Source organism: Trematomus bernacchii, unplaced genomic scaffold (assembly GCF_902827165.1).
Source record: "Trematomus bernacchii unplaced genomic scaffold, fTreBer1.1, whole genome shotgun sequence".
Classification (NCBI taxonomy): domain Eukaryota; kingdom Metazoa; phylum Chordata; class Actinopteri; order Perciformes; family Nototheniidae; genus Trematomus; species Trematomus bernacchii.
Window position 1 is genome coordinate 16463458 of NW_022988043.1, and position 23773 is coordinate 16487230.

Consider the following 23773-nt stretch of genomic DNA (forward strand, 5'->3'; position numbering starts at 1 on the left):
ATTGGGCAGCGCAGGATGCAAGCTTACATGGTTTATTGACAGAGGGGGAAATTAAATGGATTAAATACTGTAATCCATCAAAAGTAGATTCACTTAATTCAGGTTAGGACAAGAATGTCAAGTCACAACATGTACAAGATAAAATGTAATACTTTTAAACTTTTACTACCCACAGTTTCGCCCTGCAACACTAGCAATATGTATAACTCTCCTGTATTACCAACATGTATATGGGCGGCTGTGGCTCAGTGGATAGAGTGCTGGACTTTGAATCAGGGGGTAGCAAGTTTGAGTCCCACTGCAGTCAGCATGTCGTTGTGTCCCTGGGCAAGACACTTCACCCCAAATTGCTCCTGTGGGGATTGCCCACAGTACTGAATGTATGTAAGTCGCTTTGGATAAAAGCGTCTAACAAATGACATGTAATGTAATGTAATAATGTAATGTATATTCATGTAGATTATTGAAAAGGTAACACTTAACTTGATCATGGATTTATTTGCCAAATATTTAAATTTGGTCTATATAATGTCAGATGTCATGCTGATCACAACATCCCAAAGCGAAATATCAAAATGGATCAATTACATAAAACTGAAAAAATATCATTTTTTTATGAAACGTGTCTCAAAACATTTATAAACAAAGGTGGTATTGCTTTCAGCAGGTTAAGGCTTTCCCGGAAGACATCTTAGTCATCAGTAATGACCGTTTCTTGATAATAGAATGACATAACAATAGAAAGGACTTCCATTAGTTAGCTAGTTATTTTCCACTTGTTCTCAGACATGCTGAAACCACGGTGACTAACATTCATGTGTGTCACCCAGCAGACAGTTTGCCTTTATTTTGGCATGCTTGGTTTATCCGTACAAAACGACCAAAAGTCTCACACACACACACTTCACACTCATGCTCTTTAACAGCTGCTGTAAATTATTACCGTTAGCTGTGAGTCTTCCAGCAGGGGGCCTCAGTGAGTCATAGGAAACTGTTTTACCTGGACACGTCAACTGCATTAGCTTCAATGAATTAAGCTAGCTAGTTAATACTGGTTATCTACAGCTACTGTTCTAGTTAGTAGTTAGAATTCAATTAGTCCTGAGACAATATTTATTATGTTGATTTTCAAGGCAGAATCCTTTAAGATCCAGTTGGAAACTTTCCTTTCTTGCTCCTTTCCTTGCCAAAGCACCCAAAGTAGCTTTTGAAGCTACGATTAGCACTTGTTTGACAGAGAAAAAGTCCCCTTTTTATGTCATGTAAACTTAAACATGATAAATGAGATTGAATATTTGTATTTTCCTTATTAATTAAGAGTGCATTATGCTGTCTACTTCAAGTGCAGTTTTTTACTTTCTTGATGTCCCCTATTTCTGCTTCTTTAACATTACTCAGCACAATATAACATATCTTAGTATCCGTTATCTTTTCGCCACAAGTCCCTGTGACCTTGAGGATTTCCGAGTGAAGGTGGATACAGCTACAGGCCCTGCACTATTACAATATCAAAAAGCTTTTATTTTGAAATGCTGATTAAGTATAAGAACTCTCAGGAATGTGCTTAGTGGAGTGACTGTATACAAAATACTAATGCAGATTTTTTTTAAATATGTATACTTTTCTGTCTTGAAACTTAAACATAAGGTAGACTACCGACTGGATCTTCAGGACATACAAACAAACAAACACAACAATAACCACTATCAATAGCTTCAAGTTCTCTCCAATATTCGTGTTGATTTATAGTTACACTAATCTTGGACTAAAATACTGCTGTAAAACAAACAGAGGACAACACCATCTGAAACTTACCAACGGTGCTGTTGTTTTGGTTGTATAACATTGCATTTCAGAGGCTTAAAACAAAGAAAATTATATATATCTGTTAAAAAGAGACAAATTGTTTAAGCTCCAACTTTGTCAAACTTGTCAGCGCCCTCTGTAGGACAAAGCATGTAATGGCAACACTGACAACATGTGTTGGACATTTCTACACTGCAGTCCGTTGTTATTTACTGGACCACAATACCTTTGATGAGTGATTTTTTTGTGTTTTTATTAGTAATTAAATCGATTTTTTTTCAAAGAGAGAAACCATAAAGTAAACCATTGTTACTTATTATTGTTTGCCTTCTACTAGAGTCCGAGCAGTCAAAGGACATTTAAATCAGTGCATGTACAGTAACTTGGCCTCAACCTACACGTGTTGTTACAGAATAAATGGATTTAGCACTTCCTCCCTGCGTCCTACTCACATGATCTTCCAAATTCATGCAAATAAACTGTTGGCTCAGTAAAGCCAGGTGTACATGAGATTCAGATTGGTTGAAGAAGGAGTCTATTAGCCATAAAGGAGCTGTTGTCTTGTACATATTTACTTTCCCTTAAGGGTCGCTACACAGATGTGTCTGCCCTCTGTGATGAGACATTTATTTACCCTTTGACAGGTGATATCAAGAACTATAGGCCTGCCCACCCACTGAAGCCCCACCAACCCCCCCCCCCCCCCCCCCCCAGGTCCCCGCCTGTCCTCAGTGTGAAAGGACCCAGACATGCCGGAGTTTACCTGGCAACCAAGAGAACAGAGAAAACCTCTTAATGGTGAGGTGGCGAAGACGAGGTGCAGCCACTGAGAGGAGAGAAGGGAGGAGGCAGCAGGAGGAGGAGGAGGAGGAGAACCACAGGACAGAGGGAGGAGGGGGGGATGAAGGGAGAGTGATTGAGACAGTGGGAGACAGGGAGACAGACGAGGACATGCACAACCAACTGCAACATCACACATCAGGTTAAGATGTACACTGACGCTCGGGAGGCTGAGGAAACGGGTGAATGATTGAAGGAAGGTTTGTAAAATGAAGAGTTCTGCTTCATACATTTCCTTCTCCATGTTGAGGTGAAAAAGAGAAACAAAAAGAAAGGAACAACTTGTGGCCTCTGTGTCCAATGAGGCTTTTATGCTGGTTTCAGTCACACATGGTGAGTCCCAATGTATCATTCCTTTTGTTTTTCCATAATCAGATCAGATCCGAGGAGCCAATGTTTAATCTTTTGCTCCACCTACAGAAACAATAATGTGTCTATTTACTTGGTTCATTCGGATATCATTTGGACAAATGATGATCAAGGTTTTTCTACAAAACCCAATTTTTTATTCTACAAAAACCACCAAGGGTTTTTAAAACAAAACAGTTGTTCAACGATTTAAGTTGTGTTCAATTTCAAAGTAAATATCTGAAATCTGACCAGGTACTCAGTGCTATCTTTATTTCTTTAGGGCCTAATAAGTCACCCTACAGGTAAGAGGTTGTCGTCCACTATGAAACACCACACAGAATAAAATAAATAGAATAGTAGGAAAAAAGAATCAGAAAGAGATGGGACTAGCGAGGACAAGCTGACACAAAACTGAGGAAACTGGCAGAGACAAAACATAAGAGTGACTCATCGCATTTTAAGGCAGTGAAAGTGTGTGTGTGTGTGTGTGTGTGTGTGTGTGTGTGTGTGTGTGTGTGTGTGTGTGTGTGTGTGTGTGTGTGTGTGAGAGAGAGAGAGAGAGAGAGAGGAGTGGGATGGAGAGGAGTTCAAAGATCATCAGGAACATTATCTAAATTCCCATGAACCCCTCAGTGAACTCAAATCGAAACCTATAATCTTCTTAAAAAAAAAAAAAATCTTTGGTTTGTCTCGAAAATGTGCTGCTGTTTTCAAATGAATACTATTCTTGTGAAAATGTTGGTCCAATATCTTGCCACCAGGGGACAGTACCTGTATTTACACCTGAAACAATACACTGAACATTCAAATGTAACCCTTTTAGATGAATTAACAGTGCAATTACATTTCATTAAGCCATTTGCAGGACAGGAGAAGGAGGAGTTTGAAGACTCACCCAGTGTGGGAGCATTGAGCGCCATGACTCCGTAGAAGGAGAAAGGTCCGGTCTCAAACTTCATGTTCTCGTTGCCGGCCTCCACCTCCACTCGCCCCTGAAGAAAAGAGCAACAAACAAGGGCATGGTTAATGATTGTATGTTTTTTGCTTGATATTAACATTACAACTGATATTTTTCAACCAGATTCCCCAAGATTGTTATTCTTTCTAAAGATGTAAGGCCACTGAAGCATAATGTGACACCCAAAAACAAGTCCACTTTTAGTGACGTGAATTTTGAGGGTCCAGAAACTCTAGGGTAATCGCATCATATCCTCACATCACAACAGAACTAGGGTTACAACCAATGACTTGAATTTTCACTTAATTTGAAGATTAATGATATATTCTCAGTTAATACAACAACAACAAAATAGAAAAATACCTGTCAAAATGTCAACAAAACAAAAATGTAAAACCTAAAGATAAAAGATAGTAACTGAGCATCAAATCCTCACATTTGAGAAATCTTTATGAACTTTCTGTGGATCAACTCATTGACTTTTAGCTCTAAAATACCTTGATTACAAATATTCATATTCAAGAAAGACTGCATTGGAAGCCTGACTTCCAGGGTGTATGAAATGACACAGTTTGTCCTCTAGAGGGCGGTACAATCACAGGTCAAAACCTTCACATATACAGTTAACAGCCTATGGTCAAAACAAGGAGCAGTGTTCATCAGTGATTGTTCTCTGGAGAGGCTCTGCATCACTTGTGGGATGAAACATGTTTAGTTTGAACTCGATTGTTCACCATTACAAACTTTACACGTTTCAAAAGAGATGGGACTGCAAATCGAGCGGTGGTGCAAAAGAGGAGAGTGGGTAGAGCAGAGGGATGCAGCGATGAGAGTCAGAGCGGGAGATGAGGGAGAGGCCAGAGGAGAGGACAGAAGGGGGTTAAGGAGGCCTCTGTGTTGGTTCTGTGAGTTGGCCTGAATGGGCCTGCTGGAATGTGTGAACTGCAGCAACAACACAGCACAGTTAATCCTGCTGTCATTCCTCCTTCCCTCCATCCATCGCTCCATCCTCCTCAAACAGAGGGGCCGGGCAGATGAAAGCAGGACAGGTGGCAGCAAAGAACAACAAGAAAAATGCACGGAGCTCGTATCTTACAGCGACGAGTTGTAATTTCATTTGAGTAACTTCTTAAAGTAAGTCAGTAAGTTATTCCTCTGCAGAATTGTGTTTGTGGAGTATAAACTCTGTCAATTCATGCTTAAAACAACATCATCTTAAATTCAAGATTTGAAAGGGGTCTTAGTATGCTTTTGGGGTTTTTGTACATGTACATGGTCTGCAAAGGTTAACATCACAAAGTACCGTCCCACACACTCGCCTCTATTGGACTCCTTTGTCTACTTCTGTAACATAATGACATCACTATACAACACTCGCCCTTCTATTGGCTAGCGCTCCAAAACATTGTACGTGATAGGTTAAGGGGTTGAACATCTCTAAGCGGTTGGCCACGGCTAACCAATCAGAGCACACTGGGCTCTGGTTTCAGACAGAGGGTGAAAAGAGGTGCTGCAGCACAGGCAGTATGAGAACAATAAAGAGCTTTTGGAGCATTAAAGCATGGAGACATGTCGCAGTCATAACATCTATCACATTTTGGGTTCATATTTCACCCATAAAACCTCAAGTGCTGGAACAAGCAGAAACAGAATACTTGTGTGAGTAATGTGGTAAAGTCAGAAGGATAAATGTGAATGTATGAAGAACACAACGTTACGTTATGCAACAAGAAGAGATTATTTTACAAAAACACGTCAATAAAAAATGTATTAAGTACTGTGTATGTTTTTCTTGACCCTACACTTGTCCTGCTATACGCAAATAAACTGGTATGACCGTCAGATTTCCAAACATAAACGATCTGATACAACCATCCCCTTGTGCTATTTTAGGGAGCGTGCCAATTTAGAAACCTTGCCTGGATATTACAGAGGAAGGGGGGGGGGGGGAGGATCTGCCACTGAAGTAACAAAGTAGGCTGGTCCCATCACAGACACTGCGCTGAATTAAGCTCACAAACAACATCTCCCTGCAGCTCAAGCAAGTGTTTGACTAAATGTATTCTACATCAATGACACTCTAAAATGTCAGATTTGAAAACATGTCTTACTATTTTGCCGTTGTTTTCTCTAGTAACAACAAATTGTGTTTTCTTGATATCCCTCCAACATCCCAACAAAGAAAGAACATAATCTGAAGACCTTTCATCTTACATTTGAATGCTTACTGATAGTATTACTTTCTTACTTTCACTCTATAAGGGTGCAACATGCCATTTTCATTCGATTTTTGGGTTTTTCTTGGGCTATAAAATGATATAAAATCTGCAAATACACCTATCCATGTTGCTATAAAATAGAGAAATCAAGTAAATTCTCACATTTGAGAAGCTGGAACAAAAGCATGTTTGCTAAAGTTGGCTCGTGTAGTGTCTCATCATGTGTGCCTCGGTAAAAATGTGCAGTCATACCTTCAGGGCTTAGTTTACATACTCTGCCTAACAGTGTTCTCTTACGGTTAACAAACATGTTTGAATTCATTCAACATGTAATGTTGTTCTGATTTCAGAGGGGCCATCAGGTGAGTTATTCTGACTCCCCATGAAAGCAGCATAAATGCCCTATCTTGCAACGTTAAAGAAAGTGACAAAATGTGTATATGAGCCCCGGAAACGTTCCAACATTGAATGGGTGCTTCCTTAGCCCATGCTTCACCAAGTATCATTGGGAATTTGGCCAGTTGTTTGTAGCATAAAATCTGCTGACAAGTAAATAATTTGAGCCGAGAACTTAACCTCCCTTTGGCAGAGGTAAACATAAACACATTTTCTTTATTGAGGGCTCTCCAACAAGCTGTCAATTCTGTCGGAGATACTTATGTTGACCTCGATTCACCACGATTTTCATGACACTTGAAGGAAGGGTGTAGCATATGCCAAGGAAAAGCACATTATATTTTGGAGCAGATCCAAATGATGGGGCCAAAATACTAACTATTTTCCACTTCCGTTCACATTGCGTGATGCATTCTGCCATGGCGGAGTTCTGCTCTTCTAGTCCTCTTTATTTTTAAAGGGATAATCCACTGGACATGAATGCCTTTGCCACAACGCACTGGTCCATATTCATCCAGTTACACACAGTTTCACACCTGCTCAGTGCCTCCACAGGCCGCTGAGAAATCAGAGGTCACATGCCTTGCTCAAGGACACATTGCTGCTGAGAGGGGAGCAGCCATGCAATGCAAACCTCCTTCAAAAACGTAGGATGCCATGTAAACGTTGTCTATCTACTAACTTGGCCCGTTTCTTTCATAATCCTACATTGACCCCCACAGTATGGACTGTTCACAGCTGTGTGACTTCTTCTTTTGACACTTAATGCAGAGGTTCAACCTCCTGAGCTCTGTGGTCAGCTTTCTTAACATATATCTGCAGATGTGGATAGATGCTAATCAACATATGGTCGACATTGTGTGTGTGTTTGTGTGTGTGAGCAATGGTCAGGGTAAAATACTTAGCCTGTAACAACTGCACATACACAATGTAAAAATGCTACATGCCTCAGAAGCAGAAGGCGATTCGCAGCCGTTCTTGCTGCTGCGTGGTTGGTGTTTAAATTAAAAAGGGAGGCACAGGGGAGGCAGGAGAGAAAGAATAGAAACAGGGGGAGGCAGAGGACAGGAGAGAGAGGTGTAGAGCTTGCCGGCGCTCCGGTCAGACCCGTTCTCCCAGATCTGCTCTGACAGTCCAGCTTGGCAGCACTAGGAACAATATACTGCACTGGGTGGGTCCACAACTGACACTCAGTCAACTCTGGCCACAGGCTGTTATCATTAGTCCTTATTTCTGATATTCAGGCATGTGAATTCTACTTCACAGCTACTGCTGTCTCAGCCTACAACATCAGCAATCAAATCTAGGGTAAACTTTATTAAAGAAAGTTACTAACCTGACAAAGGTCAGGCTTTAGTATGTCACACACGTGATAATGGAAATAAGGAACAAGCATGTGCTTGCAGGTGGTTTAAGGTGTGGATCAGAAAAACACTTGCAATGTTGTCATTACTTCTGAAGCAAAATCCACTACACACAATTATTATGAGCATTACATTTTTTTTTATAAACTAAAGTTATCGTCAAATAATGTTTTTATAAAAGCAAATCATATAGTGCATTTACTGGTTAATTCTTCTTCTTACATTTAACCTAGTATGAGCACTGTTGGGTCTTACATGAACAAATAAATATTTGTCTAAATGTTGGATTTTTTAAAATGATTTCACATTATATTTTGTGTTTTTGTTTTTTAACTGGTTTAAAATAGGTGAGGCTAAGTTAGAATAAAAGGTTACGTCATGTACTTTGAGCACCAATCAGAGTTCGGTAAAATGCAAATCAAAATAAGATAACAGTCATGAGAATGTTAACAATTCTTCACATCAACACTGTCACGATGAGGCTGATAGCTAAAGGTCTTTTTCTGAGCTCAATGTTATAAATACATTTCGAAACACGCCGGTAGGACAGTCCCTACAAACTTGTGCCGTGCAGTCACACATTTATTTTCTTTAAATCCATAAACCTCCTAGATTCTTGTAAATACAACAAGGTTTCCAAAGATAGTAAATATGTCAGGCTGAATTTTAAGGAAGTGTATATAGAAAAAGCACATTAGCTGGTGCAAAACAAAGTTATACAGAACATATATGTCTATGTAAGACAATGTGGGATGACCTTTGACTTACTTAATGCACAGCTCTCCACTTTAGTTCCCAATACTTCATATGTCTTATATCTTATTTCTCAGAGGATTTTGTCATATTATACTGCTCCTAGGTTTTTGTATATTTATATTTCTTATAAATATTTATCTATTTTTATTTTTAATGTTATTTAAAAAGAAAAATGATAATCCTATATGTGGGTCCTTTTTGTAAATGTTTTCTCCTCTTACTGAAATACAACATTTGGACATTTGTGCCTGAGAAAGCAACCTTTCATTGAGCTAAACCCAGCACTACTATTACTACTATAAAACATCTAGTATGCAGACAAGCAGGACATTTTTATGAAGATGAAGGGTTGTAATAAACCTTAGAAAACATGGTACTTTGACATCATTACAGTAAAGCACAGTCCCTTACTCATTTCTAACTCGGCTTAAAGTTCAACAGGAGTGTGTTTTTCTGGTTGTGTGTTTTTGCTTGTGTGTTTCTGGCTTTGTGTTTCTGGTTGTGTGTTTTTGCTTGCAGGGACCTGCACTGTAGGTGGGTGTTGGCCAAAGTTCAAGTCTGCGCATTATGACTCACAAAACAACGTGTGGGTGAACTTGGTGTCCCCACTGAAGTATCTATCCGTCATCATTTCGGTGATCATTTGTACTCGCTGTAGCAGTCGGAGGAGTTTTCTATTTCAGTGATTAGAAGGGGGGAAAGGTTCAGTCATGAACATATGCAAATTAGGCTTTGAGGTCGGTATATTTACTTAATTCCCGTTTGTTACAAATGTAATCACATTTTTCTTAGGTTTGGCCATGGTTTACAGCAGTAAGGATACAATGTTGCTCTCTAAAATGTTGCTTAGATCTGGTACAGGTTTCAAGCAGGCCAGTGTGTGTGTGTGTGTGTGTGTGTGTGTGTGTGTGAAGAATCCCTGCAGAGGTCTTAGGAGAAAATACAGTCACTGGTTTGTTAATAACTTATAACAAACCCGCAGGGGGCCCAGCCTGAAACCACAAACACCCTTTGAAAGTGTGTGTGTGTGTGTGACCACCAACCTCAGCGTTTAGCGATTTGTGACTGTGTGTTTGTCATAAAATGAACGGCTGACTTCTGTTAATGGTTGGTGTCAAACTGAACAGTTAGTTTAAAGTCACTGAGTGAGACACACACACACACACACACACACACACACACACACACACACACACACACACACACACACACACACACACACACAACACACACACAACACACACACACACAACACACACACACACACACACACACACACACACACACACACACACACACACACACACACACACACACACACACACACACACACACACAACACACACACACACACACACACACACACACACACACACCACACACACACACACACACACACACACACACACACACACACACACACACACACACACACACACACACACACACACACACACACACACACACACACACACACACACACACACACACACACACACAATTCTCCCAGGGCTGACATTCTTCCAGCTCTGGTCCACAACAGGAAGAGTTGCTCACAAATATGTTGTTACATAATTATCCAGGAATGTAACTAAAACAATAAATGTCTGAAGAGTGACCGCATACAGAACCATCATAATAATCAGAGATGATCATTATCATGCTCAGCTTCTTTCTCAGGTTTCTTTTTATGAATGTAGAAACATTTGGTAAAGTTGATTTGAACTGGATACAGGATCAACATTTCATCATGGATAATTGAACGTTGAATGATAGCAATAACATTTAAAAAATCATTAATGAGACCTGCACATCATCAAAAGATAAGATGGGCAGTTGTTGAACCTGAATTCTACCAGGAAATGGTTAACTTACAAAAGTGTAATTGTATTTTCTGAGTGTATTTATTCAGCATACCATCATATCAACAAAGCAAAAGGCAACACAAAGTTTAATAGAACCCAACGTTTTTCCTGCGTCTACGCCAAAATTCCTGTTTGTCATCCAGACTCGATCTTATCAAAACATTTTTCAAATTCTTGAATGACGAACTTCAAATTTTCCATACAATTCCAGACTCTGAAGGAGGCCTGTGAACTTAACGGTGGTCTGACTCTTCCTGAGGAGACAGACTCTGTGAGAGTAACGGAGCATCTTTATAGACACATGAATCATGCTACTCATAAACAAACAGCCTGTCTGCAGACAGGGAGGATCACTACCAGGGACACACACACACACACACACACACACACACACACACCACACACACACACACACACACACACACACACACACACCACACACACACACACACACACACACACACACACAACACACACACACCACACTACACACACACACACACACACACACACACACACACACACACACCCACACACACACACACACACACACACACACACACACACACACACACACACACACACACACACACACACACACACACACACACACACACACACACACACACACACACACACACACACACACACACACACACTATAAAAGGAGTGGAACAAGGACACTGAATAATGTGTATCTGAGGTCTCAAGGTTCACATAAGACTCCCAAAGATACACACATAATGGAAAACAATAATCAATCTTCCTTATGAACACTTTTTACAAGCAGTCACTGTATTATCACAGTGGAGCATTTATGGTTTGCGTTATGGACATTTTTAGTTTTTTTCTATAGAAAAAGTTTAGAAATTGTTGCGCGGGGGGGGGGGAGCAAAGATATTGTTGTTTTTATTGATTGCAATTTTGGCCGTTTCTCAATCGCGAGGATATTGGCTAATATTTCAAGGATGCTACGTCATCGAGTGCCGCCGAAGGACTGTTCCAATCTCCAGCATACTTGGAATTCCACCGAGGCCGCGTCCTTGGTTTGGGGGAAATTTCGAGGCTGCACATGGGTAGACTTCGCGTCCTTAAAATCCCCACAATGCTTTGCGCATGGACCAATTTCCCCAAATCTGTGGCGGAAGATGTATGGTGGGGCCTCTCATATGACGCACACCTGCACACTTGCTAGCCTGTTCCACTCTTTGTTTTCCGAATGCCAGGAAGTATTCTTGCCTTGCTTCTGAAGCAAGATGCTCGGCTCGGCTGTGCTACCAAGCCAGCATCCTCGCGATTGAGAAACGGCCACTGTCTCTGGTCAAAGCCTGCAACCTTCATTACCCACAATGCAACATTGGCTAGTAGCGGCTCATTTTCCTTTGAGCAGAGATACAGAGCGGGCTGCAGAGGTCTTGCACGTTTTCTTCTTTCTAACCCCACACCTCCACATTTTCTTCACCATAGAACCGAGTCTGACTCAAGTGACATCACTCAAGGCAAGATTAAACTTCATGCAGCTTCCTCTAAAGTCACAGAAAATATGTATTCAAGTTTATTTTACCCCTACACGTCATATCTATTATACTTTTGGGGGTTTTCCCTTCCCTTTAGTGTGTTGTATAGGTTATTGTTCATGTAAAATAAATGATCTTCTAAATCCCAAAGTTTCCTCCAGAGGGAGTTTCTCTCTCACACAATCCACCCCGTCTGAAACGCCTCCATAGGACTTCTTGGTTTACTTCTAGTGATGTCACTATGTAACACTTGCGCTTCTATCAGCTAGTACTCAAACACATTGTATGTGATAGGCTAAGAGGAGGGAAATCTCTAAGCGGTTGACCAATCACAACAGATCCGACCAGTTAACCAATCAGAGCAGACTGGGCTCTGGTTTCAGACAGAGGGTGAAAAGAGGTGCTGCAGCACAGGCAGTATGAGAGAAATAAAGACCTTTTTGAACATTAAAGCATGGAGATATGTAACATACAAGTATGAACCTGAAAATGAGGACAATAGGCTCCTTTTATACAGCTGTGTGCCTCACAATATACCTGCCTTCACAAAAGCCGGTGGGGGGTCTTGGAGGTTAGCTAGAACAATCAAAAGTTGCACATGTATAGTTTATCAAATAAGATTCACACACTCCTTGGGAGACTTTTGGTTGGAAAGTCAACTTAGAACATTCGGAAGAGTTTCTATTCACAAAAATGTGATAAAAAAAGTAGCGAGGACCAACATTACACTATTAGCTATTTACCTTATTTTAACACAACATGCGTACAACTGGCTTTTACCCTTCTTGCACCTTAGCACTGTCATACACATTTTTATCTTTTCATGGTCAGCAGGACTAAAAGAAAGAAAATAATGGAGCAAACATTAAATGTTCAGCTTGTCATTGAAAATTAAGCCTTTTTTTACTGTACCCATCAAAACACTCTTAATCTGTAGACATTTATAATAATCCTACTTAAGGAACCCGCATTAAATGTGCACGTACCACATCAAATGCCTGCATGAGGCTTGTTTATTTGCAACAAGTCCTTCTTGTTTTAGTTCTGAACATGCCAAAAGGTTGCTCCGCACATCACCAACACCACACTGTGTAATATACTTTTTTTTAACCAATAATCTCTAGTAAACCCCCATCTAAAACATTTCCTTTTTCTCACACTTTCCACTAACTATTTTTTGTCTGTTTTTCACCTTCCAAACAAGCACCGCTGGAATGCGAGGGGATCATTTTGTTTACAGGCCAAACATGAGCAGCACACAAACTCCATGTTGACTTCCAAATTTCGCTAAATTCTCCGTACACAGGCTCGTCAGAGGCTCTTCAGAGAAACTATAAATCTATAATTCAGCGAGTCTGCAGTGTATCTGATATAACCAAAATAAAATATTCATCAGCTCAGGACAGGATCTGATGAAAATAGTCCATCTCTTCTAAATTAGTATTTATACAGAAATCTAGGTTAGGTACTTGAAATGAAAATGCTTATACCTGGAAGCTCCTGGATCTTGTCTTTAAATAGCTGTCTTAAACTAAACCTTGTTTTGTGTAAACAATCTTAACATTTGACAGAAAGCAAAGCATCCTGAGTAAAAGCAGGGTATCAGTACATGTACTTCTCCTAAAATCCAACTTAAACCCAGAGGCTTTTCTGCACTCACCATCCAGAACATTTCACAATGACTGGCTCCGACAGTATCTTTCCCTCCGGTGGAAAATTCCCTCCCTGGCATGCTGACACTAAATGCCTCCCTCTCCAAAAAGGTCTCAGCGGATTACTCCACATGTGGGGTCTCCACAACCTCCTCACAAATATCCGGCCCCCCCACTGTGAAAATCTCACCGCGAGGAGAAAGTGGAAATGATCCCCCTGGGTTACTGGACCTGGCTAATGACTGTTTGGTGACATTGACATATAGGACATGTGGGAAATAAGTGTGTGTGAAAGAGTGGAGATTAAGACAATGAATCGTCATTTTCCCATCCTGTGGGATTTGAGCGCACGTGTACATGTACACAGAGAGGAGACAGGAGGCGTGCTCTGGGAGTTTGGTGTGTTTGGAGGGTGTGTAAGCATGCAGAAGGAGGTACAATGATAAGTGTGTGAGTATGGTGTCCTTCCTCCCTCCACTACAATCTTATACTGTATAACAGGGATCATTTAGTGAAGAGCAAATCCTCAAGGACACAGCTCTCCTCCCATCTCTGTCTGTCCGTCTGTTCAAGGTCACAGCTGTCTGAAACTTCATTTACTCTTTGCTTTCCTTTTTCTCCTTTACCATTTTCAACTTCCTCCTGACTTCACTCAGGCCCTTTTGAAAACATGTAATTGCTGGCTGCTTCTATCTGTTCAAATGATGCCATTTAAGTCTAAATGAAAGTGACATTTGAACGTTAAATGTTGCCGGCGGTTATAATCACACATGAAAGCCTTTTAACAGACGGAGCTGTAGCGGCAGCATTGACTCGAAAATGTTGTAAAAGCGAGAAAGAAAAGTGTTTTGTGCCCTCATGCTGCATCACTGACAGATTTTACAAGTGTTTAAATGGAAGGGTGTTTGCTCCTACCTAGGCCTGCAAACATTTGGGAATATTCAAGGTGGGAATTAAGAGAAAATCTATAGGAATGTATGACAAAGGAATAACATCTAATAACATAACATGAAAATAGCAGTTATTAATATTCAGGACAGACATGCACTGAGGAGAGGTGGCAGAGCAAAGGGGCTGCCGGTGGTCAGGAAGCTGGGAGCAGTTGGGTGTTCGATGCCTTGCTCACAGACACCTGGGCAACTGGCACCTCTACAGCTACCAGTTCTCACCCCTTATTTTTGGCCCCCAAGCTATTTCCTACAGACTGAGCTACTGCCGCCGCTAAGCATGTACACCTAGCAGAGGAGGATTCTGGTATCCACTCAGGCTCTATTAACCACAATGTCATATGCAGATAGAAATATACACATAATCCATTAATGTGCCAAATAAATCCATTACTTTCAAAAACCTACAATGGGAAATGTGTTAAATTAGCTAGCTAGCAACTTAACTAATGGGCAAAGATCCTTAGAAAACATACTTGTTTATAAAATAAGTGTTTTAGAATGACTGGAAAAAGGTGATTCAAACTGTACATGTAATGTAACAGTGTATTGTATGGTTACAATTCAAATAAATGGGCATACTTTTTATCAAATTTGTTTTCGAGTTTGCTATTATAATATCAAAAGCATAAATATTAACCTTAAGTTAGGAGTTTTATTCCTATATTTAATACACTTGTGGGTCAGTTTTTTTTAAATGATGGGGTGAGTGATTGGTAAAAGAGCACAAATAAACTCAAAACAACAGCAGCGATTTGTTTTTTCAGAGGTCAGGTGAGTACACATTCTACAAACTGATTTTTCATTTTTTGGATGCCTTCATGGTTAATCACTTACTTAATCGCTTGTAAACTTTTAAGAAAAGGTAGGTTAAAATAAAGTTAATATTTGGTGAACAAGTCATGATGGCTCTACAAACACTATGAGCAAGAGCATGCTGTACTGTGAGTTTGGGGGTAGCTGAAAAGACTTTAAAATCCTCCAGCCTGGCACTCCACCAAACCTGGGTGCTAAAGCTCTTAAAGTAGCCGGCTAATCTCCTTCTGGAGTTGATGGACTTTGGATTAGTTGTGACTTCTAAACTGTTGTTTATATATCAACACACAGATGTATTTAAATATGATGTAAACATAGGATGCAATGTATTCCTGCACTGTGCTTTCTTTTGCATAGATATAGAAGAAATCTTTTTCCAGACAGTCCAATCTTTTGTTCTCCATCCGCAGATTGCTTTTGCCATACATGAAATATATTATTTTATTTTATTTAACAGTGATTTCTGTAACAGCAGGCCTTTATCTACCTTCTGAAACATTTCAAGGAAGGATTTATTGAGGGAGAAGAATATAGAAAAGAAATACAAACATTTTAAATAGGAACTTGGTAAGAAATGTGTGTCTTTTTGTCAATTCAAATCTTGTCATATCACGGGAAAACTGTGAGCTGAGGGTATTTCAAGTCTATTCGAATGTATTATTTTGTGGCTTACAAGAGGAGTGTCTCATGAGAGATTGGAAAGGAGTCTCTTCTTGTCATTCTTTGTGGACCATGCAGCAAACCAAATTCATAATGTACACATAGAAAATACCATACCAAAGCAGCAAATAAAATTAAAAGACCAATCATGTCAATTGTGTTCTTTACTGACATATGTTCAAAGCCACAAAGGTGAATAGATTTGATGATTATGTTTTCCGGTGTTTTTTAGGGAAACTCCCTTGCCTATTAGAGGAATTATATTATAGTGCCCAAACTTTGAACCTAGGCCTTTCTCAAAAAACATTTGTCAACCCAAACTTCCGTAAAAAATGAGGATAACTTAAAAAAACGAAGCATTGTGTCTGTGAATGGACAGCTTTAAATATGTCCTTTTCAGGCCTTCATTATATCCTAACGTAAGGTTCAAGGTTCTTTATTGTCAAACTAACATAGCTACAGAGTAATTATGTCGTTGAAAATCTTAGGTCACAGGCTTCTCCAGGTAGTAATCCTTGAGTTTCTCTCCAGTGGGCTCAATCACCTTTGTGTCTTCATTCGGGAATCAAAAGTGACTTAACATATATTTCAAGAACAAACTTTAAGATTATTATTATCGCCTACTGCCATCTGTCACAAGCTGTAGCTCAGCGTTTAACTAGAAGGCAGGCCGATCAATACGGCTAAGCTCAAGATGCACTTTGTGAGGGGATGGGGTGGCAGGTGGAGAAGGGAAGAGGTGGAGATAATTGTCAAAGAAAGAAAGAGGAAGAGTCAGTCCCATGAATCTAAGCTTCACAGCTTCGTTTCCAGGCTGAAGCAATGGGAATATGACATTAAGATGGCGCAATGTGTTCAGCACGGTGAGGGAAAAGAATATCAGTAGGCTTTACTCAAACTACATTTTCTAGATTGAGTTTTGCCAGATTACATGATAGCACGACCACATCAAGTCCTGTTGGTTTTTCCTGTATGTTTTAAATGATGTGCCAGCCATTACTCTGTCCTCTTATCTACCCAAAACTATATCAAGTTTGATATTTTTTCTTGAAGATTCTTAAAACAACAAGCACAACTGATGTTGCAACCAGCAACACAAATGTAGGATTATAATTGACAGCTCCAGAAAAGTTACTAATGATACTAAGATTTTGCTGCTAATTCTTAAAGTGTAGTATGAACTTTGCTAAAACAGTGTCATTTAAAACATACAAGAAAGAGCCTATTTGCACACAGAAGACAAATCAACAAAACAAACAAGAATGCAAACAAATGCTTTCTGTAGTTGTTTTCTGTAGTTGACTCACTTTTGAGAACTTGAGAACAGTATATTGTCAGAGCTGAAACAAACTAGATATTATCCTACTTTGTGTTGGAGTATACGTGAGTGTGTGGGAGGGAGTTATAATCTACCAGTGTTCCTGATCTCCTTTCTGAGGGCTTTTGGAAGATCAGACCACAGTGTGCTGATATTTCACCCACACTGAAGCATCAAGCGGTCACAGAGCCAGCTCGTGCTTCACCCTCCTCTTCCCTCGATCTTCACGTACCTGCAGGATGAGAACAAAGTAGTCGACGGGCTTGCTCCTCTGGTAGACGTAGTGATGGAGCGAGCGCTTGTCACTCTCACTGAACTTGATTTCCTGGATCACATCGGGGTGGCGCAGGATCCGCAGCAGCACCTTGTCTGAGATCTGAGACGGGCTGAACAAGCTCACCTCTGTAGGAAGACAAGAAGAAAATGTTCTTTGAGGTGAAAGGGGAATTAATGTACACTTATTTTACTGCCCTAAACAACAAAAAAGGATCATAAATACATTTTTGGGAGGTTTATATACTTCATTACACCAAGAAAATATGTTTTTTTCCGAACTGACTTGAGATCCAATTACCTTTTTACTTCCAACAAACACACCATGGATCAATGTGCATATTAAATGATATGTTCAATGCTTTTGTGAAACAATATGGATTAGTGCGTAAAGCTTTGGCACCAAGTTGATTTTTTAGTAAAACTGGATAATATTTCGAGAATAAAATGTTTACTGGACCTCTCTCTCTCTCTGAAATTAGGCAGATCAGAGCGAGCATATCACAACCCCGAGGGATCTAAAGGGGCTGTGACTGTTTATTTATTTATCTCCTGTGCCTGCTTGGTTTCCCCTAAAATCTCCTTTGGCTGCCTTAAATCTCTGTGATTTACAGAGTTTTCTGATATAAATACAAAAAAAAACGTGTCGCCAAAGTAGCGTAACGCCTACCCCTAAGATCTGCTAACATTAGCTGCTGTTCTCTAGTTAGCCGTTAGCTCAGTTAGCCTTGCTGTCGGGACAATATCTTATGTTCCTGCACTTGCTTATTCATTGGCAGTATCAGCCAAGTTCTCGTCTGGCTAGTTATTGATCATAAGTAATTAATTATAACAAATGCCTGTCTGAGTTTATTGCCCTCTACAATGCTAAATAATAATACCAGAATGTACGTTATGTTGGTTCAACAGAAGAGGGTTAAATATTTCAAGGTATACATTTAGCCTTGACAAACTGAATGAATTTAGTATTGCAAGGAATCTATTGTTGTGACATAAATGGACATTACATAGATATCAATAAGAGATCCCAAATGTATTCAAATGAAAATCAGCTCAATGTTAGGCTTATAAAGAAATAACTAATAAGTACTGCAACATTGAATCCTAATATGGCTTGCTCAAGTGTGAGAGAAACATTTTGAAATGCTTGACTTACGTTTTGTTTTACATTGTTAGACATAAATATATAATAAAAGATGACACACTGGCCTCTGAGAAACTGAAATTAGCAAAAAAGGGAAACTCCCTCTGGAGGGAACATGGGGATTTTAGCCTTTGCAAACCATTTAAATGCACAAAAACCTATATAACACACTACAGGAGAGGGAAAACCAAATTAGCATAATAGGACCCTCTTGATTGAAAATAATACAAATATATTTTATTCTCTAGAATATTGATCTGCGTGAATACCAATGGCAACCTGGTGATTATTAACCTTCTGGCTAACACTAAGACATTTACATAAATGTTAATGATGGTGCATAGTCTCAGGTTGTGAAATGTATTTGGTTTACATGCAATTCTAAACTGTCGCAGGCAGAGCTCAAACCTAAGTGCCTTCAACCCAACCCACACTGAGAACAATGAAGCAGTCCACCATGCAAACAAAAATGCATATTAAATTCCCTTAAATCTCTTAAAGATTAGTGATAGTCTGAATATCCCATATCAGGTATCAAAGGCAACAGAAATCAGACATAATGTGAAATAAGAGCTGGGTAATGATCATTGATGTGAACAAAAACAGGTAAAGAAACCGGTAAACAGTCATTTCGTGGACCAAAATAAAAAAGGGGGGAATCCCATTCCTGTGTATTGAATCAAGAAAGAAAACTGAAACCCATCCTCCTGAGAAAGAAACAGAAACGTGTCAGCAGACAGCGGTGTTATGCCTGCAGAGGTAATAGACTCCCCCACCACAGTGTCTGTGAGACAAGGAAGTGCTATGTCATGCTAGCCGCAGCTAGTGCTAACTGCTCCTGGCACATCATGTCCGCTAACCAGATGGATTGCAACACATTCTCAAATGATTTGAAGAAGTGGCAATGCACCACATCCAGCTGGCAATAGTCCTGAGTCTTCTTGTAGCGGTAAGCACAGACAGGGACACTGCAGGGATCTTAAAAATACTTTCAGAGTAGACAAACAAATGTCAAACTCCTCCCTGCATGTGAAGACCTCAGATGGCAGGAGGGCAGAATTCATCCTGACATCCTGAGGATATTTATACAATGGCTAAATACCCTTCCAATATTTTAAGTGTTGAAAGAAGTAATCCCCTCTTTAACTGAAGTAAATGGTTTGTATCAGTAAAATGTATCAAAGGTAAAAGGAGTCATTGGGCAGTAACAGTTTGGTTTGTAATATATGATGTTTTATGGATTAACATTACTGCTGCATTAATTTGTATGTATATATTATTGTTGTAGATGTTTAAGTTGGTGCTAATTGTAACAAATGTTTTACCTATTGTGGTGATTTAATCTACAGCAACGCATCATATTCTATAAATTCATCACTTGTTTGTAGATGTGTCCAATCCTGTGAGAACTACAGATCTCTAAAAAGCCAACTTTGATGAATTTCTCAGAGAAAAAGTCTTGTTTTCATCTTTGTGACGATGCACTTCAACTGAACCAAGAGGCTTTTAAAATGTGTTTATTAGCTAGATAAGAATGATCTCAATGAAGAATTCTTTAGTTCATCAAAAACATTAAAAGCGAATACATTTTGATATACATGTTTGTCACTAGAGGGGTGCGGGGGGAAAAATCCATCTGAAAAGTAACAGAAGCTGTTAGACAAGAAGAATATGTGAAATAGAGTTATCAAGCTGAATAATAGGAAATCACTTCAATAAAAGTTCCTATATGAAGTGCATATTTCAACTGTTCAAAGTTATAAAAGATCTTGTGGTTGTGTGTTCGTCACTGTGATGATTGTGTATGCTCATGCTTGTATAAGTCCGTTCCTCACCTGTAGCCAGGAAGCGATGTGCGGCCAGCAGCAGCTGAGGAGAGCACTTCACTTTTGATTCACTCTCGTTCTTGAAGGCGGAGAAGTCTATCTTGTTTTTATTGGGCGCCACTTTTTTCCTGCTGCGGTTATCAGCTGAGAAGTAACAGACAAGCGCGTTCATTAAGGAAATGTTCAGTCAAAAGTTCAAAACGATTTAGCAATCAGCAAAGCGAGGCCATGCTGTACAGATATTTTACAGCAGCTAAACAGCATTGTAAAAATCATATCAGCTGTTCTGTGAAGCAACAATAGGAGCCGCTTATTGATTGATCCTGTGATAGAAAATAATCTGTTAAATTCCCAAGATATCAAAACAAAGTCATTTAAATAATTAAATTCACTGATAAAAAAACTGTGAAAACTTAAAATTTGAACCTCTGCAACAAAATCTTATTATATAGTAATATATTCATACATTTTTGAATATTATGTGATGCTTTTAGGATACTCAAAGTCCTCCTTTACAAGAAGATGTGTTATATAGTTATTTTGTATGAAATATTTGTACATGTAAACAAGATAAAATGCTGAACAATGGTTCCAAGAGGTCGACGAGGGGGTCTCTTACTCTTTTCTGGACTGGAAAACTAATTAAATAATAAAGTTCCCACAGTATGCTCCTCTGTAGCAACACTGTGGGGAAATGGACTAAACAAAGGCTTCAAATCTTATTATAATGACATTCGGCGTCTGAATTTGACTGTTTGTACGTATAAAAAAAAAACTCTCAAGATAACAGCAGAAACTAAACTTTTGAACCGAAGTATAACAAAAATGTAGATAGAAAATGATCTGTAAAGACATTAAAGACACCCTTTAGAAAAAAACACCAAACTCACTGTAAAGATCCGATTCATCCAGAATCTCTGATTTGATAATCTCTTCGATGACGTCTTCGAGGGTGACCAACCCCAACACCTCGTAGAAGGGATCTCCCTCCCCCTCGTTGTTCACCTTCTGGACGATGGCCAGGTGGGATTTTCCTAAAGTGGAAGAAAAAAGATAATTCGTGTTATTTTCTTTTCATTCATCCAAGCAATCAAGTGTGTGTGCGTGTGCGTGTGTGTGCGTGTGTGTGTGTGTGAATCTGGTGGTCAGTCCTGAGTGACACACAGGCAGAAGAGAAGATATGGCAGAGATTTCATATTTTTACATCACAATTCATATTTCAGCTTTAAAATAGACATGCATGTTTGCGGTAATGTTACACATTTACATTTTTAAGTTCTATGCAAGAAAATGAGTAGCCAGAACTCATCAAAAAGCATCAAAATGGAGCTTGTTTGCAAAGAAATGTATCCAGAATGTTTGAGTTGTTACTTCTATATTGCTCTGCTGGGCCGAAACCAAGTCAACATATCAGTAATGTCCCGGAAAAATGCGTTTCAGGTAAGTGAGATTCAAGACGCTACATAAAGATAGGGAGATTGATTCTAATTAATCAGCAAGAGCAATTCAGTGATGTGCCCGCGCAACCTATTATTTTGACCTTGGGCACGCCCTAACAAATCAAATGCCCCCACGTGGATTAAGTCCTGCTGCCGGGTCTGATCAGGGGCCTATACTACGAATCTAGTTCAACATATCCTGGATATGTTTTGAGTTATCCGGTTGACTAAATCCAAAAAAAAACGCTCTCGCTAAACTGTCCTACGACGCTGGCTATCAACTCGATCGATCAAGCCAGCCGTGTCCTATCTAGTTAGGTGCGCGTTCACATAAAAGGGGTGGTATTTGGAGCGATCGACCAATCACAAACATGGACAAGCCTCGTACTGACAGCGCAGCGCGTCATATATTTCCTGAATGAAAAGTCAACTAATATTAGACAAATATGAAGACGTCAAACTTTAAACATTCATGACTTAAACACTTTATCCAGGATAAAAGCCACATAGTTGCAGCTGCAAGGTGAATACAGCTGGTAAAAGAAAAAGTGTTTGAATGCGTACATTAACAGGTTTATGATATCACTGCCCCGTCTAAGACACGAGTGGATCTGACTTTAATTACATTTGACTCGAGTGTTTCGTCAACTTAATGTGTTGCTTAAAATAATACTTCTGCATACAGTATGTGACACTGTAAGTGTTGCACACCAGATACGGCTCAAGAAGCTGACTCAGATAAGGAAATATATGATACATTATGATGTGATGTGATATGAATGATAATGGGACACATCGACGTCTGCACTCACAGTGCCGCGGACTGTACTTAATGTTACTCTGATCCGGTTACTTATGTTGTGGCAGATATTTAAGTAAGCTTCCTTAACGCTAATGTTATAATAGTCAGATTGCTCTGAAGATGGGAGGTGATATTCTATTCATTTTCACGTTCACACAGTCGGTGATTTTGGCCGGCCGTCTTTCCTGCAACGGCAGTTTAAACTGTATTTCCTTTCTCCTGTCATATGAATTGATCGCTTTAAACTCTGCACACTGAGCTCTGATTGGTCAGCAGGCGGTGCTTTTATCCTGGAACCTATCCTGCTCCGGAGGCTAGCCGTTCAGAATAAGTTATCTAGCCCGCTAAGAAGTGAACCAGCGTCGTAGGACCGGAAATCCAGGAAGTTAGCTTGCTAAACGAAAATCCTGCTTCGTAGTATAGGCCCCAGGACTTTTTAAATCCTCTGTATACACATACAAACGCCACAAGCATGAGGGCAATGTGATGTGCAGCTGCAACAGTTGGTGGAAGTAATGCACTATAAAAAAATCACAGCACAAGAGATGTCCTATTAACACTGTGGTAGCCGTCACTTCCTTTGAATGGGTCCTTAGGGCAACGCTGCAAAGAGATGAGCAGGGGGGTATACTACGAATCTAGTTCAACATATCCTGGATATGTTTTGAGTTATCCGGTTGACTTAATCCAAAACAAACCCGCTCTCGCTAAACTGTCCTACGACGCTGGCTATCAACTCGATCGCTCAAGCCAGCCGTGTCCTATCTAGTTAGGTGCGCGTTCACATAAAAGGGGTGGTATCTGGAGCAATCGACCAATCACAA

The 23773-nt window shown here is 39.8% G+C and overlaps 1 protein-coding gene across 1 annotated transcript in view; it reads right to left on the reverse strand.

Moving 5' to 3' along the window:
- LOC117473214 (metal transporter CNNM4) overlaps positions 1–23773 on the reverse strand; it is a 51708-nt gene that overhangs the window by 2550 nt on the left and 25385 nt on the right. The window contains exons 2-5 of the mRNA XM_034118732.1: positions 21599–21742; positions 20718–20852; positions 17698–17867; positions 3893–3989 (exon numbers count right to left, since the gene is read on the reverse strand). Of these exons, the coding sequence (XP_033974623.1) occupies positions 3893–3989; positions 17698–17867; positions 20718–20852; positions 21599–21742 (546 nt within the window). The remainder of the gene's footprint in view (positions 1–3892; positions 3990–17697; positions 17868–20717; positions 20853–21598; positions 21743–23773) is intronic.